Source organism: Sus scrofa, chromosome 13 (assembly GCF_000003025.6).
Source record: "Sus scrofa isolate TJ Tabasco breed Duroc chromosome 13, Sscrofa11.1, whole genome shotgun sequence".
NCBI lineage: Eukaryota > Metazoa > Chordata > Mammalia > Artiodactyla > Suidae > Sus > Sus scrofa.
The window spans coordinates 10,749,232-10,768,006 of NC_010455.5; the positions used below are offsets into that span (position 1 = coordinate 10,749,232).

The following is an 18,775-nucleotide window of genomic DNA, read 5'->3' on the forward strand; positions in this document are numbered from 1 at the left end:
AGAGACTATGTCTCTATTTGAAATGTCATTCTACTGACCTTCAGCTCCACAGAAAACAACCTCAAAAACAGAACCATAGAGGGTGGAGCCTTTCTGTACCCACTTGTTATCTGATTTCTTTCTTTCTCTGGATCATCCTTTCTCCTTATACTAACCTTTAGAAAATGCCACCAGGTAAAGGGGATGAAAATGTTCACATTGAGAAGTACAACATCTTAAAGCTGACATGACAACGTGGTCCTCAAATCAAGGTGGACTGTGTGTTAGTTGCTCTTTAAAATTGTCCCCGGAGGAGTTCCTGTCATGGCTCAGCGGAAACAAATCTGACTAGCAGGGTGCAGGTTTGATCCCTGGTCTTGCCCAGTGGGTTAAAGATCTGGCTTTGCCGTGAGCTCTGGTGTAGGTCACAAATGAGGCTCCTATCTTGCATTGCTGTGGCTGTGGTGTAAGCTGGCAGCTACAACTCTGATTCAACGCCTAGCCTAGGAACCTCCATATGCCTCTGGTGCAGCCCAAAGAGACCAAAAAAAAAAAAAAAAAAATCCCCTGGAGTTCCCTGGTGGCTCAGTGGGTTAAGGACCTGGCGTTGTCATTGCTGTGGTTCAGATTTAATCCCTGGCCCAGGAATTTCCGCATGCTGCAGGTGCAGCTGAAAAAGAAAAAAGAGAGAGAGAGAAATTGTTCCTTGTTTGAATGATGATCTCTGCTATTCCCACTATGCCCTTGGCAATCCTCTGATGAAGAGATGAGTCTGTGCGCTCCGCTCTCAAATCTGGGTGTGCATGTGACCTCCTTTGTTAGCAATAATACAGCAAAATTAATGCTTCATGACTTCTGAGGCTTGGTCAGAAAAGGTGATGGTTCCCTGGCATACTTGCACTGGAGAGCTGAACTGCCCAGTCCTACACTGTCTGAGGCCATTGTGCTGTGAGGGAGCCCCAAACAGCCCACATAAAGAGAAACCCTGAAAGACAGAAAGGCTGCACTGGCCGGAGAGCTCCAGATCCTGTTCTTTGGGCTCTGCCTACTATCTGACTGCCACCAATGAGGGACTTTGAGCCAGAAATGCCCAGCCAGGAGCCAACCTCCCTCCCCTCCACAAAATGCCTGACGAATAGGAACCACCAGAGGCAATAAAATGATTGCTCCACTTAAAACCACTAAGTTCCAAAGGGTTTTGTTACACTGCAGTAGTACCAGGTATACTCCCTGTAAGAGGTGAAGATGAGTTAAAGCTGTATTAGAGAGGGGTGCTGGGTCACTAATAGAAAACACGGATTCTGGCCAACTGAAGCAAATTTAATGAGATACAGGTACAAGTTAAGAAGCTAGAGGAGTTCTCCTGCGGCACAGAGGGTTAAAGATATGGTGTCGTCACTGCAGTGGCTTGGGTCAATGCTGTGGGCGGGTTCGAGTCCTGAGCCAGGAACTTCTGCATGCCAAAGGTACAGCCCCTCCAAAAAAAGAAGATAGAAAAATCAGATTAAAAGAGAACAGAAAGAGGGCGATCAAGCTAAAGAACAGAAATCAGTAGAACAGGAGTTCCCATCGTGGATCAGTGGATAACGAATCTGACTAGGAATGATGGGGTTTCGGGTTCGGTCCCTGCCCTTGCTCAGTGGGTTAACGATCCGGCGTTGCCGTGAGCTGTGGTGTAGGTTGCAGACGCGGCTCGGATCCCATGTTGCTGTGGTTCTGGCGTAGGCCGGCAGCTGCAGTTCTGACTGGACCCCTAGCCTGGGAACCTACATGTGTGGCGGGATCGGCCCCAGAAAAGGCAAAAAAAAAGACAAAAAAAAAAAAAAAAGAAAAGAAAAAAGAAATCAGTGGAACTGTAGACAAATATTGCATAGTGAATTAATAAAGCCAAAAAATTGAGACTTTGAAAAGGTAATAAAGTAGATACAACTCTAGTAGAACGGATAAATGGGAAAAAAAAAGCACGAATAAACAAAATAAATAAACCATAATGGAGAAAAATATTTTTAAAAGCATATATATATACACATATATATAAAACTGAATCACTTTATTGTACAGCAGAAATTAACACAACAGTGTAAATAAACTATATTTCACTGAAAAAACAAATCGAAGGAAATCATAGATCTAGGGCAAAGAAAGATTTTTTTTGCTCTGTTTAAAATGAGTGGGCCACCTCCATCCACAATAAAATAAAATAAAAATAAAACCATAAGTTTAAAAAGAATACAACTCAAAAGAAAATCTATGAACGATCTCATAGTAAATTCAGGAAAAAGTACTCCCAGGGCCTGCCCATACCAAGTCTGCGATGCAAACATGCACTTAACTTTTGGCTGATAAAAGATATTTTTATTGTTTATTTTATTTATTTTATTTTTTGCCTAAGGTTGCACCCAAGGCATATGGAGGTTCCCAGGCTAGGGGGTGAATTGGAGCTGTAGCTGCTGGCCTACACCAAAGCCAGAGCAATGAGGGATCTGAGCTGTGTCTACAACCTACACCAGAGCTCACGGCAACGACGGGTCCTTAACTCACTGAACAAGGCCAGGGATTGAACCTGCGTCTTCATGGATGCTAGTCAGATTTGTTTTGGCTAAGGGTCTAATTGGATTTACAGCAGCCGGCCTATGCCACAGCCACAGCCATGCCACAGCCACAACCATGCCCGATCCAAGCCTCGTCTTTGACTTAGACCACAGCTCATGGCCAGGCCGGATCCTTATCCCACTGAGTGAGGCCAGGGATTGAACCCACAACCTCACGGTTCCTAGTCAGATTCCTTTCTGCTGCGCCATCATGGGAACTCCAGAACTCCCAAGATATTTTTAAATGAGAAAGAAAGAAATATCTTGATAAATAAAGTTTGGTTATTAGTACTAAAAACACCCCATACAATTAAGAATGAGAAACTATAGACCTGAGAGAGATTAAAGAAATAAGAGAATTAAACATTATTCTGATAAATTTGAAAACATCGCAAATTCCTAGAATAATGATTTATCACACTGACTCAGGAAATGTAAAAAATCTCTAAATCTGTAATGATGACTTTGGTTTCCATTAGTTATATGTGGTTTTTGACCCTTGAAACACAGCTAGTGCAACTGAGTAAAAAATTTTACTTTTTTTCTTTTCGTTTTCAGCCATACCTGTGGCATATGGAAGTTCCTGGGCTAGGGATCAAATCCAAGCCACAGATACAAAGCTGTAGCAAGGCTGGATCCTTAACCCACTGAGCCAACTCTCAAATTTGCATCAAATTTTTTTTTTTTCCTTTTTTGGCTGCACCCGCAGCATATGGAAATTACTGGGTCAGGCAGGGATTGAACCAGAGTCAAGCAGTGACAATGCTGCATCCTGATAGGCCTCCAAGAAACACCCCAAATTTGCATTTTTTTTAAACAGGTGATTTTTGAAGACACAGTCACTTCATTCAGCAGGGTTATTAGCAGAATGAGGAAGGAGGAGTAGGTAGAGTAGTCTGAGAATTCCTACTGACTGAGCCACAGGCTGCAGAAGGTTAATAACGGAGCTCCTTAGAAAGGCCATTTCCACTACAGCTTTAGCACAGTGGGGACCATCCAACCCAGATACCACTCGGCATCCTTCTTTGGCACTGATGAGCCAATGTGTGCACAGTGGCCAGTGGTGTGGCTGGTGACTGACTTGGGCTACAGCTTTATAGCCTCTGATAGTTACCCACAAAGCCTCACAGGATGAAGGTGGCCTTTAAAAGATGTGAGGCTTGACAGAGGAGTGGATCCAGAAGATGTGGTACATATACACAATGGAATATTACTCAGCCATCAAAAAGAATGAAATACCAGCATTTTTAGCAACATGGATGGACTTAGAAACTATCATGCTAAGTGAAGTCAGCCGTACAATGAGACACCAACATCAAATCTTTCACTGACATGTGGAATCTGAAAAAAGGACAGACGGAACTTCTTTGCAGAACAAATGCTGACTCACAGACATTGAAAAACTTATGGTCTCCGGAGGAGACAGTTTGGGGGGTGGGGGGATGTGCTTGGACTATGGGATGGAAATCCTGTGAAATCAGATTGTTATGATCATTATACAACTACAGATGTGATAAATTCATTTGAGTAATAAAAAAAATGAAAAAAAAATAAATAAAAGATGTGAGGCTCACAGATACAAACTTTACTTCATAGGCATTATCATGGAAGAGTTATTTTCTTTTTAATGGCATATTTTCCCTTCCACTCTTCTCCTTTGCAAATATAAATGGCAGTATCTTCTCTCTTTCTCTCTCTAAAATAGACTTTACTTTTTAAAGCAGTTTTAGGTTCTTGGCAAAATTGAATGGAAAGTAGAGGTCCCATATACATTCTGTCCCCTGAAAGACAAGCAGCCTTCCCAACAATGAACATTTTTTACCACTGTTGAATCTATATTGACACATCATCATCATCCAAAGCCCATAGCTCGTACTATGGTTCCCTCTGGGTGTTGTACATGTGGCCTGTCTCTCCCATTGTGCTGTCATACAGAATGCTTTCACTGCCCTAAAAACTGCTCTGCTTTTCATCCCTCTCTCCCCTCCAACCTTTGGAAATCAATGATATTTTAACTCTCTCTTTAGTTTTTTGTTTTTGTTTTTCTTTTCACGGCTGTACCTTCAGCACATAGAAGTTCCTGGGCTAGGGTGGAATCAGAGCTAGATCCAGTTCTGGATCCGAAATGCATCTGTGACCTACTCCACAGCTTATGATCCTTAACCCACTGATGAGGCCAAGGATCGAATCCACACCATCTTGGATACTGTCAGGTCCTTAAACCTGCCGAGCCACAACAGGAACTTCCTATCGTCACAGTTTTGCCTTTTCCAGAATGTCATACAGAGTTGGCCCTCTATCCAGAGGTTATACATCTGTGGATTCAATCAACTACAGATGGAAATTCTGTACTACATGTTTACAGAGGGTTCGTCATGGTCCTCATTGCAGAAACCAGGCTATTGGAATAGCAACTATCTGGAACACCGGCAAAGGGCGAGGAGAGCATGGTCCAGCATGCTCATATGTATGTATGTATGTATGTATGTATTTATTTTTTGTCTTTTTGTCTTTTCTAGGGCTGCTCCCAGGCTAAGGGCCTAGTCGGAGCTGTAGCCACTGGCCTACGCCACAGCCACAGCAACTCGGGATCCGAGCCGTGTTTGCGACCTGCACCACAGCTCACAGCAACACTGGATCCTTGACCCACTGAGCAAGGCCAGGGATCGAACCTGAAACCTCATGGTTCCTAGTCGGATTCGGGAACTCCTATTTATTTATTTATTTATTTATTTTTTTTTTTTTGCTTTTTAGTGCTGCATATGCAGCACACAGAGGTTCCCAGGCTACGGGGCGAATTGGAGCTACAGCTGCTGGCCCACACCACAGTCACAGCAACGCCTGATCCTTAACCCACTGAGCAAGGCCAGGGATGGAACTCGTGTCCTCATGGATTCAGGTTCATTTCCACTGAGCCACGATGGGAACTCCCAGCATGCTTTTATTTTTTAATTTTTTTTTTTTTTTTTTACTTTTTTAAGGGCTGTACCCGAGGCACATGGAAGTTCTCAGGCTAGGGGTTGAATTAGAGCTGCAGCAGCTGGCCTATGCCACAGCAACACCAGATCCCTGACGCACTGAGCGAGGCCAGGGATTGAACCCGAATCCTCATGGATACTAGTCAGATGTTTCCACTGTGCAACAATGGGAACTCCCCCAGCATGCTTTTAGAGGTTGCCAGAAGCAAGTCCCACAGCTGTACAGTTGGCTCTCTGTATCTGCAGCTCTCACATCCACAGATTCAGCCAACCTTGCATGGAAAATATTTAGAAAAAAAATTCCAGAAAGTTTTTAAAAGAACACTGGCAAGTATTTACCTAGCATTTACATTGTATTACATATTATGAGTAATCTAGAAATGATTTAAAGTATAAGGGAGGATGTTCGTAGGTTATATGCAAAAATTACACCATTTTATATAAGGAACTTGAGCATTCACGGATTTTGCAATTCGCAGAGGTCCTGGAACCGATGCCCCAAGGACACTGAGAGAACCATACCGTATGGCCTTTTCAGAGTAGAGTCCTCTTTATGACCCCTGCCTTCTACACTGTTCATATTCACCCCATTTTACCAGCGCAGAAGCAGATGGCGCTTGAGATATAAAATGAAAAAGCAAGCTACGAAGTGTAGCCTGGGGAATTCTTGCTTCAGCATCACAGAAGGTGATCAGGCCCTGATGTAGGGAAGCAATGAGGACCACATTGTGTAGAGAGCTGTGTAGATGGTGCTCGAAGGCCTAGGAGAGAAGCAGGGCCCAAAGTTTGTGCAGAGCTTTGCAGGGCAGCTTCAAGTACTGGATTTTAAAAAAAGCAATAGGAAGCGATTGGAGGGTTTTGAGTAATTAGATCTCATTAACATTTAAAAACATAACACTGGGTAGAAGTGATTGTAGGTGGTTCCAGGCACAGTTTCCCCTGTTAGGGATCTATTAGAGTAGCCCAGGCAAGAGAAGATGGTGGTTTGATCTACAGTAATGACAATGCTGATGGTGAAAAACTGAAAGATCAAAGATGTATTATGAAGGTAGAATAGCTCAGATCTGTTAATGGGTTGAACCAGGTATAAAAGCAGTGAGAGGGAGAAAGACAGGAAGAGAGAGAGAGAGAAGTGAAACTCAATTTGTTGGTTTTAGGAACTGGCAGATTTATCAAAAAGTAGATGTTGATGGGGTAGAGTGTGTATGTGTGTGTGATGGGGCAGTGGGTGATGGGGGGCGAAGGGATGCAGCACATGTAAAAATGTCTTATGAATTATATTTCCCTCAATATTTCATATTGAAAAATTTCAAAGAGCAACTTAGAATTTTACAGTGAATACCCACATAAAACATCTACAACTACTACATGATTTACATAGTAAGATTATTATGCTTCTAACCGTCCATCCTGGCCTCCATCCCTCAGACCATCTTGCTTTCATAATGCACTTAAATTTGCAGGCATCAGTGCACTGCCCTCTTCATACCTCGGCACACGTCATTGGTCTCCCCCCTTTTTTCCTTTTGATGTAAAATGTACACACAAGGTGAAACGCACAAATCTTCGGTGTGCATTTGCTGAGTTTTGACACAAGCATACGCCTGCCTACACCTTAAATTTGAGATGCCAAAAGGATATCAAGGTGGCATAATCAAACGGGCTGCTGAATGCAGGAATCTGGGGCTCAGAGGAGACGTTGGAAATGTACATTCGGCAATCATCAGAACACAAGCCTACTTGAGCTGTTGGACTGAATGAAGTCACCCGGGGGTGCAGAGGGAAGGGATGTGGGCTGTATCTGCAGAGCCTGGTCTTTAGAGGTGGGTAAGTCGGAGAGCCGACTTGAGGCGCGGTCAAGGGTTGGGGCCAGCCCTGGATCCTGCAAAGCACGCCTGCTTGGCGCCACCGGGCGGGCCTAGGTAAACGTCCGAGGAGACCTAAGGTGTCACTAGGCGGGGGTGGGGCAGGTTCGGGGAAGGAAGCCTGGGGGGCTCCCACGGAGGCGGGAAGGTCAGCAGCGAGAAAGGAAGGAGGGAGGAGGAGGGGCCCGAGGGTGAGGGAGAGCGGGCGGTGGCTTGGGGAGGAGGGGGAGGGGAGCCGGCGGCGGGAGGGGCGGAGTCGCCGCAGCGGCCGGCCGAGGGGCGGGCGGAGGGAGGGGGTGTGCGCGGGTCACATGGTCGCGGCTGCCCTCCCCATCAGCCGCCCTCGCCGCCGCGGTGCGCTGGCTGCAGGAAGCCGCCGCGCCGCCGCTTTGTTGTCAGGGACCCCGCGAAGAGGGCCGCTCGCCGCCGCCGCCGCCCTCTCTCCCCGCAGCCCGCTCTCCGGCCGCGGGGCCGGGTCCGGGCGTCCCGCCCGCCCTGCCCATGAGGGGGCCCCGGCCCCGGGCGGCGCGGTGCTGAGGCGGCGGCGGCGCTGCCCCTTCTGCGGGAAGCGGGCGGCCTCGGCCCCCTCCCGAGGGCACCATGGAGGTGAATGCGGGTAAGAGCCCACTGGGCGGGGTAGCGCGGCGGAGGGGCGCTGGATCCCGGCGGGCACTCGGAGGGCTGCGGCGGGGCTGCGGGCTGGCGGGGCGCGGGCTGGCGGGGAGGGCTGCTGTGCGCCGCGGGCTCGCCTCGGGCTCTGAGCTCGTCGCCCCGGGGCCGCCCTCTCGGCTCCCCGCACCGCCGCAGCGCGGCCCGCGGCGCCGGCCGGGCGCCCCCCTCACATGGCCTGGCCGCGCGAGCCACGTGCGCGCTGTGTTTACGTTCGGCGGCGCGCGGGCGCCGGTTGGCTGGGCGGGCTCATGACGCGGCATTACATAATGGGCGCTGGGGCGGCGGCGGCGGGCGGGGACACGTGAGGCCGCTCGGCTCGGTGACCCACATTCCCGGGGGCCGCAGGGACACGTGGGGGCGGGTGCGCGCGCGCCAGCCGGGAGCGCCGCAGCCCCGCGGAGGCCCCGCCTCTCCGGAACCCTCGGGCTGTGACGTGGCGCGGTTCCCTCCTCCCCCGCGGGGTTGCTCTTTGCGGAGGAGGCCGCGCGTGCGCGCCGCGGAGACCCGCGCTCGGCGGCCGGGAGCTGAGCCTACGCGGGAGCCGCGGCCTGGCTGCGGGCAGGGAGAGGAAGGCGCCCGGCGTGGGCGCTCTGGCGCTGAAGGCAGTGCGGCCGGACAACCTGGGGCTTCCCCGACGCATGACCCTCCGCGGGGCCTGGAGGTGCTTGGCTTCCCAGCGACGCCCGGCGGAGGGGCCGGGGAACGCCCAGGTTGTGGTGCTACTTCGTATTAAAAAAAAAAAAAAAAAAAGACTGTTTTAGTGATCTCTTCTGGGAAGCCTTCTACCTCACCACCTTCCTCTATGGGCGGGTCCACCCTTGGCTCAGCCTTCAGCTCTATTGGGCGTGACCGAGGTGACCCCAGTGACTCCCAGGCCTCCTGTAAGGCTGGTCGTTTTTCGCTTAATTTCTTTAAACCCTTGGGTTGCTGACCTTTTCTGATTCTGATAACAGAATTTGACTCTATCACGCCCTTTCTTGTTATCTTTCACCTTGTCTGATTCTGATTCTGATAACAGAATTTGACTCTATCACCCCTTTTCTTGTTACCTTTCCTGCCTTGACATCCCAGCACAATACCCGGCTACCTTCTGCCCTTTTGTTTGCCTCCCTCCCCCCCCAATCAAAGGATGGACCGTTACCTGAAGACAGTGAGGTTGCAGAAGCAGCCAGTGATTATGTTTTAAGTTACCCGTTCAAAAAACCATGGCTTGATAACAAAGTGTTGTGAAATTTCCACCAGCAGTAAAAAATAAAGTCATTCTCGTGTGTTTTAATTACCTATGGGCCTGTTTAACCTGTGAGTGTAGTTAAAAAAAGTTCAGTAACTATTATGGAATTAAACTTACTTGGTATGGATTTAGAAGTATAAAGTTCAGCCTCATCTAACCTACCATGGATGAATAAAGCCAGCTTTTGTGTTTGAATAAAGTGGGCTGGCTCAGTGGTTAGGTTTTTTTTTCTAGTTTGAACCTTCCTGGAACATTTTCACTGATCTTAATTTTGATTTTATTTTTATTTTTTTGTCTTTTCTAGGGCCGCACCCGTGGCATATGGAGGTTCCCAGGCTAGGGGTCTAACCAGAGCTGTAGCCACCCGCCCTAAGCCAGAGCCGCAGCAACATGGGATCCGAGCTGCATCTGCGACCTACACCACAGCTCACAGCAATGCGGGATCCTTAACTCACTGAGTGAGGCCAGGGATTGAACCCACAACCTCATGGTTCCTAGTGGGATTCGTTAACCACTGAGCCACGATCCCTGATTTTAAATTGGCTACAAATTATAAAATTTCCTTGGGATGATTGTTGACGACCCGATTTCCCCCCTCCCCCCTGGCCAGTTCACATCCCATCCCTTGGTCCTTGCTCTGCTGTATTTTCTGATCGTTATCCTTGTTGCCCTTTGGGATGTGGGACTGGGAAATGAACAGGCTCCTGTGGAAGTTATTGGACAGCTGCCGAGCTCCAAGCTCGGGATTCTGATGTACATGAATTTGTGGCAGGCTTGGCATTTGTGGCTTGCTGCTTTGCTGACTCACAGTAACCTTGCAGTCAACTAGAACCTTTTCATGTGAACTATTCTGAAGCTAGGTTTCATCCTTCGTGCAGATAATTGTTTGACCTGAGCTGTAGGACCTTGTAATTATCTTTCTTAAATTTTCTCCTATTCCTTTTGGCTCCAGTTTCAAGCTGTCACAAACTGTTATGTAGTATACTAACAATTTCTGCCATGCCCCAATTTTTGCCAAGGGGGGCTTTGATAAGCATCCCCTTTAACTTGTTCATATTGTAAATGTAGCCCAGGGTGGGGCCAAATTCATTGCTGTGTGGCATGTCTCTGACACCTCACTTTGGGTTGATATCATTTTATTAGTCAATACATACTCAACCAGTGATCGTTTCTAACTCTGCTGTAAATAATGACACATTGTGTCTCTACCCTGTCTGTAATACCCATGCAAAGTAGTAAAGTCGTGGAAATTGACTATGCGTTTTTGTCACAGACTTTGACTATACCAAGCTCTTAAAATATTACAGAGACTTCATAACCATGGCTGTAAATGCACATTTTAAAAATTAGGAAAACATTCCCGTGTATTTCATTCTTATCTTTACAATCTCTTTTTTACTGTGTTTCTCCAAACTTGGAAAGAAAACATCAGAGGGAGGAAAGAGTAAAGAAATTTTAACTTGGAAAGAGAAACAGCAAGATAATGCGAAGAATGTAGAAGTGAAGTAGGAAGTTGCTTGTTTAGTCATTGGAGTTAGGGGATTCAGAAAGTGGCATGGCTCCCTAATTGAAGGAAAGAGAATAGGGAGGGTCACATGTGTTTGAACTATGCTGATCGAATGCTTCCTTTATATGATGGCAGCAAGAATAATCATGGATGTCTGTTGAGCGTTTATGTGCCAGGCTCTTTGCATGTGTTACCACTTTGCTACCTCACATTTACTCTATGAAGCAAAGTACTGTTACCACCATTTGAAGATGAGGGTCTGTGTAAATTGAAGTTACTAATAAGCGAGTGGTAGTATAGAGCCAGATTTTGAGAGCAAGAAGTCCACTTGGGAAGCACAAACTAACTGCTAGGCTGTACTAGGTTTAAGCCCATGTGACATCTGAAAGTATATGCAAAACTTGGTGGGCCTGTCTTCTTGGGGATGAAGGGGGTACTGAATGGATCCACACAGTTTGAAGTGGTATAGGGTCGGAGCTGGTGGAAAAGTGCAGGGGGTCAGCACAGCCTCCCAGTGTCAGTATTCTTTTTAAATCTTGTTGCTAGTCAGTGTGTTCTTTTTCCAGACACTAGATTACATTTGCCCTCTCTCTCCCTCTCCTGCTTTCCAGCAATTTACTTTTGTTTTTCAAAAGGAGACCTATTTTTTGTCACACCATTTTGTATTTTTTCCTTTTCTTTTTTGGCTGCCCTGTGACATATGGAGTTCCTCTGCCAGGGATCGGATCTGAGCCATAGTTGTGACCTAAGCCATAGCTGCGACAACGCAGGACCCTTAACCCAGTGTCCTGGGCAAGAGATTGAACCTGTGGCCCAGCACTGCTAAGATGCCGCTGACCCCATTGCGCCACGGCAGGAACTCCTTGTCACCCCATTTAAAATTTTCTTTTTTCTTTTTGGCCCTCCCCCAGGCATTTGGAAGTTCCCAGGCCAGGAATGGAACCCATGCCACAGCAGTGACAATGCCAGATAATTAACTGCTAGGCCGCTAGGGAATTTCTTTTTTTCTTAAATAATCTCTTACATGGCACGTCATTTAATAGTTGACATATCCTTTAAGACCCCACTTATTATCACCTTGGATGTATTTACCCCTCTTGATCTCTGCCCTCTGTAGTGCTCTTGTGCTGTCAGCAGGTCACAGTAGTTTGTATGAAACTTTGCTCATGTTGCACTGGAATGAGTGGTTATCATAGCTGTCTCGCCAGTTGGCCTGTAAAGCCTTTTAGGAAAGGAACTGTGTTCTCTGGAGCCCTGACACTGGGACACAATTGGAAGTTTAGTGCTTCATTGGATCTACTCCGTCATCCTGTGAGTAGAAATTAATAACTGACTTTTAAAATGAGAAAATTAAAGCTTCTTAGTGGTAAACATGTTTTGTTCTAAGCCACAAGGCACCGGGTAGAGCCATGATTTGAACTCAGGCATATCTCCCAGGATGATGGGCAGTGGGAGTGGGTAGGGGGTTGATGGTGGGCAGGCCTAGACTTAGGGTAAGAAAGCCCCAGCATGCGGGCAGACAGTCAATGCTTCCCTACAGCTCAGAACTAGATATTGATTTCTGGCTTGTCTGAAGTTGACCACTGGGTAAGCCCTAGCCTGGGAACCTGGCCCAGCTCCAGGCTCCTCTTCAACTAAAAATAGAGAAGACTCGTCTCTCCTAATTTTAGCTTGAGGCATCTAAGAAGTACATGCTGCCTGTTTATGAAGGTGTTGTGACTTGTTGATTCAGGGATTTTACCTTTCTTGCTTTATCATTAAAAACTGAGTGTGTAAAAAGCCCTTATTTTAATAATCCCCTTTAATGAACACTGTTTCATTTCAATCTTATAATAATGGTGGGAGATATTCCTGTTCTATAGAAGATGATTCTGGTTTAGAGAGATTGAAAGTAAGTTGCTTGCCCATGTCTTCTCAGTAAGAAATAATGGTCTGTCCTCTGGAATTAGGCAGTCTTGACTTTCAGCCCTGGCCCTGCCACTTAGTAGCTGTGTTACTTAACCTCTCTGAACTCTTGAGTTCCTGTTCAGTAAAATGGGATAATGGAAGTGAATTTATAGGATTCTTGTGAGGATGCAGTGTGATGTGAAATTGTATCATTTTATTCTTGGCATTCTTGGTGACTTGTGTTTTTCACTTCCCTTTCTTTATGGGGTTGAGGAACTGCTAGATGTACTCCTTACCTCCCAGGAAATTAAAACGTAACTTGTTTAGGTTGCTAACCATCAGGCCAGTAGATTGGTGTCTGGTAGATTCTAAAACAGCTAGATCGTGTTGAAGGTCTTGCTAAGAGAATGTAGCTGCTTCCTGGTGGGTCGTCTTTGGTTCTGGGGTTCCTGGCACAAAGACATGTTGTAAATGACTGTTAAACTCCCTAAAGTTCCAAAATAACATTGTAGAAAAGGTACTGGGCTATCATCAATCTAGTTAAGATGCAGTTCCTGGGAAGGTCTAATTTTCTCATCTTTTATCTTCTTGAGCTGTTAGAGAATTTACTACCTAAGGTAGTACTTTAGAAAAGACAAAGAGCAGTGAATTGGGGGGGGCATTAATTGAGGAATAAGGATATTACTTTTCTTTGTATTATCCTATTCTGAGTGGAGACAAGTGTTAAAGAAGTAATAGTTTGCTACCACCTGGAATTTCTAACATGACTTCCAGGTCTCTAAAGTTTTATTAAAACAGATGGCACAGGAGTTCCTGTCGTGGCTCAGTGGTTAACGAATCCAACTAGGAACCACGAGGTTGTGGGTTGAGTCCCTGGCCTCGCTCAGTGGGTTAAGGATCCACCGTTGCCATCAGCTGTTGTGTAGGTTGCAGATGTGGCTCGGATCTGTCATTACTGTGGTGTAGGCCAGCAGCTACAGCTCTGATTAGACCCCTAGTCTGGGAACCTCCATATGCTGTGGGTGCGGCCCTACAAGATACAAAAAGACAAATAAAACAAAAAACCAGATGGCACAGTCGTTTTTACTCTGTAACAACCTTTTTTAGGTTTCCAAGTTAAAATCATTTCTCTTTTGATTCACAGTGTATTAGAGATACATTGTATCAGGCAGTTATAGTAATGAGCAAAATCAACTATAAAAACTATGGGCCAGTTTGTGCTTGAATTCACTGATTTGTAGCCACTGTTAGACTGGAGTAGGCAGAGAATGGCCTGGAGAATTTGTTCAGAATGCTCATTCCTTCTCTACTTTGGGCAGGGCCTCTGAAATGTGTACTTTGTAAAAAGCACAAAGTGGTTCTGATGATATGTTATTTTGCATAATCTCTGGATGGTTAGAATAAACTCAAAGTTAGGAATTCATTTCTTGTGTTTGGAGTGTTAGGAGCTTTTAGAGTTGAAAATAAGTGGTAGATGAAATTCTTATTATTAAAATTGCCCTTGGTTGTTTTTTTCCTCCTTGAGCACAGACGAAGTAGTTGGCTTATGACAGTGGTTCTCAGACTTCACTGTGCATCAGAATCACCAAGAACATGATTAAAGTTTCTAATTGAGTAGATCTGGAGTGGGGCCTGAGAATGTGCACTTGTAATAGAGTTCTGGATGATGCTGAAGCTGCTGGTCCAGGACCACACTTTGAAGATGACTGGTTTATATAGGTAGGTACCACACTGTAAGACAGATATCAATCATAAAACTCTGGCTTCGCTCTGGGCAGGTGATAAGTATTGTCAAGGGCATTTGGAAGAAGGTTGGACTATAGAAAGAGGAAATTCACATCTCTAGTCTCAATACTGATGCCAGGCATGTGTTTCAGGAATGGAAAAGTTGATGGAATTGTCTACATTATTTATATTTGTTTGTCTCTAAGGCTCAAGTGCATTTAGTCGCATTTATATATATTAAGTTTGTATATGATGAACACTTGTGTTTCTCTTGGCAAGTAGGCATCTATCTTAACTTTTGTGGGGGCTCGTAATCAACTCCCTGAGAGTTGTGCTTTACTTCTCAGGGGCTTCCAAGCCTGGATGTATGTTTTTGGTACTTACATACTTATCTGGTTCCTAATGTAAACATGACAGACTGAAAAGTGACTTAAAACTTCTCTGCCTTTTTTTTTTTCTTTTCTGTAAACAGAAATGTATTTCTGTTCCTTGAAATTGATTTGACTTCACCATTTTACTTGTTGGTTTGTGTGTGTGTGTACTTGAATGACTTATAAAGTTTGGCTGTTATCTAAAAATAGATTGGGGAGTCTTTTCCCTTTAGTGGAGAAAGTTTTTATTTCAGAGTAAATGCTTAAATTGCAGTTCTTTCTTTGGGAACGTGCAGATTCTCCCCTTACTATTCAGACTAGTCATCTAGGTTGTTCTCAGAAATGTCTGTTTTACTTGTGACTTCCTAGTAATGTTTTATGCTGTTTGAGATCTGTCCATATTATTAGATTTGGGCTTCACAAAGGCAGAGAAGTAGGTCCTAGAAATATTTATGGCAGACTTATTACCTGTAAAGCATGTACAGAGAATTGAGAGACACTGTGTACCTAGGTCTTACTATCTCTCTTTTGGGAAGTAGCTGGAAACAGGTAAACATTAGGTTTAAATAAGAGTTCAGGACAGTGATAGAAGAGAGGTAATTAATCGTTGTATCTGATACACAGTGGAAAAGCCAGTAAATGTTTGCTGGTGATGAAGGAGAGAGGAAAAGAAACCACAATAGACATTGGCAGAGAAGATGAGAATTACTTGTTTGGCCTGGGATTTGAAAAAATAACACATTTAACCATGAGGTTACTCTTGCAACATTTTATCGCTCTGAGAGAAGTTTGAAATTATACACTAAGGGTAATTTTAAGCGTTTCTTCTAAACTTGGGAGGCTTATAGGTTCTTAGAGATCAAGGCCAGTTTTCAGGGGAATTTTGGAGGTTATATTAATGAAGTTGTGAAAAGTATTTTGAGAATCCCTCTGTGAAGAGGGAGTTAGCTTATAGCATGCTTGCTTCCTTCCAGCCTCTTTGACATTTACTATAATAGTGGGTCAGGAAAACAAGCTGCTTAGAGATAAGTGTGTCTGCAAGTCCTATGGCAGAAATGGGCGGAGAAGGGAGAGTGTAGAACTGGATTTAGTGGATAGTCATAGTCCTCAGGGAGCATCAAAACAGATTCTAGGAGCAGTAGCTGTAAAAGGTTTTCTGTTTCCAGATAAATTACTTTATCTGGAGCTCCAGATAAATTATCTGGAGTTCCAAATGTTGCATGTTTATTTGTTTTTTAAGTTTTATTGAAGTATAGTTAATTTACTGTAATAACTTCTACTATACAACGAAGTGACCCAGTCATACATACACAATTATCCATTCTCTCTCAGATTCTTTTCCCAAATAGATTATCACAGACTACTGGGTAGAATTCTCTGTGCTATGTAGCATTTACGTCTGTTCTTGATTGACCTGTGTTTTTGCCAGGTGCTGCGGGAGGTAAATGAACTCATTGTCCTGGGATTGTGTCATATAATGAAGGAAGCAATGAGAGGGCCAGAACCAGATTTCTTCACAGCCAAAACCCCTTGATGACTCTAAACTGTGTTGTCACTCAGGAAGGTTTCTCATTCATTTTAGGAATATATTGGAAAATGAACTATTCTGCATGAGTTCAGAATAACTAAGCCAGTGAGAGCTTCTCACTGTTTAAATCAGTGAGAATTATATGGCTTTGAACTTTGTGGAAGCAGGAAGAATAGTGGGATATAAGGAAGAAGATAAGTTATTTTTCCTTTTGGGGTAATTTTAATCATTAACCTTTTCCTGAAGTTAGTGACTTTACTGTTGAGATTTGCAAAAATAGAAAATATATAGTATCATGTATCTAATTATCTAATTTCCCCTTTCTTTTCTAGGAGGTGTGATTGCCTATATCAGTTCTTCCAGCTCAGCCTCTAGCCCTGCCTCTTGTCACAGTGAGGGCTCCGAGAATAGTTTCCAGTCCTCCTCCTCTGTCCCATCTTCTCCAAATAGCACTAATTCTGATAACAACGGTAACCCCAAAAGTGGTGATCTCTCCAATATTGAAGGCATCCTGAAGAATGATCGAATAGACTGTTCTGTGAAGACAAGCAAATCCAGTGCACCTGGGATGACAAAGAGTCATAGTGGAGTGACAAGTAAGTTTTCTAAAGGCTGGCGCCACTATTTGGGGGACTGTTTTATTTTGGGATATAATTTTCACTCCCTTTGGGTAGTCACAGCTCAGTAATTAGATAAGAAATAAGTGATGATCTTAAAAGGTATAGCCCAGGTGCTGTCATGATTGATTTTTTTTGTGCAGAGCAAGAGCTGTGGTTCTATACTCTCTGACCATGTTTCCTCTCAAGTACTCTCTTACCCCACTTCACAGTTCTCTTTCTTCTGCACTCCTCGTGCTAAATCTTTCCTTTTTTTAGGGCTGCACCTGAGCCATATGGAAGGTCCCAGGCTAGGGGCTGAATTGGAGCTGTAGCCGCCTGCCTGCGTCACAGAACAGCAATGTCAGATCCGAGCCGAATCTGTGACCTACATCACAGCTCATGGCCACGCCGGATCCTTAACCCCTTACCCCACTGAGTGAGGCCAGGGATGGAACCTGCAACCTCATGGTTCCCAGTTGGATTTGTTTCTGCTGAGCCATGGCGGGAACTCCCTCCTAGTGCTGAATCTGGTGTCTAGGACAGAGCACTTACTTGCGGAAAAGGGTTTGCTTTCATGCAGTTGGAGCTAGAAACATTTGGGATTAGGAAACAATGGAGGACTGTGATATCCAATTGAGTAGTGGGAATTTGGAGCCCTGAGTGCGTGTGGAGGTGAGATGGGCTGGTAGAGGGCAGGATTAGGAAGGAATGGGACCTGTCTGGTGCCTGCACGTGAGTTGAACTGAGTATCCATAAAATAGTTTGTGAAGACATCCCTTTGCCCCTTTTATTGATTGACTCTTAGTCTGACTCTATTTCTATTTCTTTTTTTTTTTTTTTTTGTCTTTTTAGGGCCGCACACACGGCATATAGAAGTTCCCAGGCTAGGGGTGGAATCGAAGCAGCAGCTGCTGACCTAGGCCACAGGCACAACAACACCAGATCTGGGCCACGTCTGTGACCTACACCACAGCTCATGGAAACGCCGGCTCCTTAACCTGCTAAGTGAGGCCAGGGATCAGACCTGCATCCTCGTGGATGCTAGTTGTCTCCTTCACCCTCACTTCTTAATTCTTGCCCAGCAGAATTGTTTTCTTAGTTCTAATTGACTATCTGATGTAAAGTAATTCTAGATTTACAGAATTTCAGTGTATGTTTAAAATTATCAGGAAGGGAAAAACTCTTTGAGATATTTTTGATAGTACCGTAAACTGCCTTTTTTGTTGTTGTTGCGTCCTTAGCATGTGGAGGTTCCCAGACTGGGGATACAACTCAAGCCACAGCAGTAACCTGAGCCCTGGCAGTGACATGCCTAGGCCACCAGAGAACTCTACCAATAAACTATTTAAAAGAAAACCATGATTTCTTTTGATTTGTTAATTCGGTGTAAAGATTTTTCTTTTACATTATAAAAATAGATTTGTGTATTTTAAAAGTATTTACTGGTTGACCAAAATAAAATACTCATTTGGAAAGAAAACAAACAATTGTAGTTTTTCTTTCAGCTTTTTGCTTTTGTGTCTGTTTGTGCCTTAGAATTTAGTGGCATGGTTCTGCTGTGTAAAGTCTGTGGGGATGTGGCGTCAGGATTCCACTATGGAGTTCACGCTTGTGAAGGCTGTAAGGTAAAGCATGCTTTTGTTTCTTTAAGCTGCTGATTCTGGGATTAAAGAAATTACAGTTAGGTTTGCCAGTTTCAGTCGATAATTAACAATTGATAATCTGGGAGAAGGAAAGAAGTCACCTGCTCCTCTTAAAAGTATTAAGCATTTTATGTGGCGTATAAACATAACTCATTTTGAAAAAAATATTGTAGGTTTGGCGAAAGTACTTTTTTAAGAT

At 44.8% G+C, this 18,775-nt stretch overlaps 1 protein-coding gene across 2 annotated transcripts in view; it reads left to right on the forward strand.

The window, feature by feature from the left end:
* Positions 7,723–18,775, forward strand: part of NR1D2 (nuclear receptor subfamily 1 group D member 2) — a 34,266-nt gene continuing 23,213 nt past the window's right edge. The window contains exons 1-3 of one of the 2 annotated variants that reach the window (XM_021071423.1): positions 7,723–8,029; positions 16,667–16,930; positions 18,470–18,558. In XM_021071423.1, the coding sequence (XP_020927082.1) occupies positions 8,014–8,029; positions 16,667–16,930; positions 18,470–18,558 (369 nt within the window). In that variant the 5' untranslated portion in view covers positions 7,723–8,013. Of the gene's footprint in view, positions 8,030–12,111; positions 12,135–16,666; positions 16,931–18,469; positions 18,559–18,775 lie in introns of those variants that run through there. The other variant, XM_021071424.1, reaches the window with a different exon arrangement.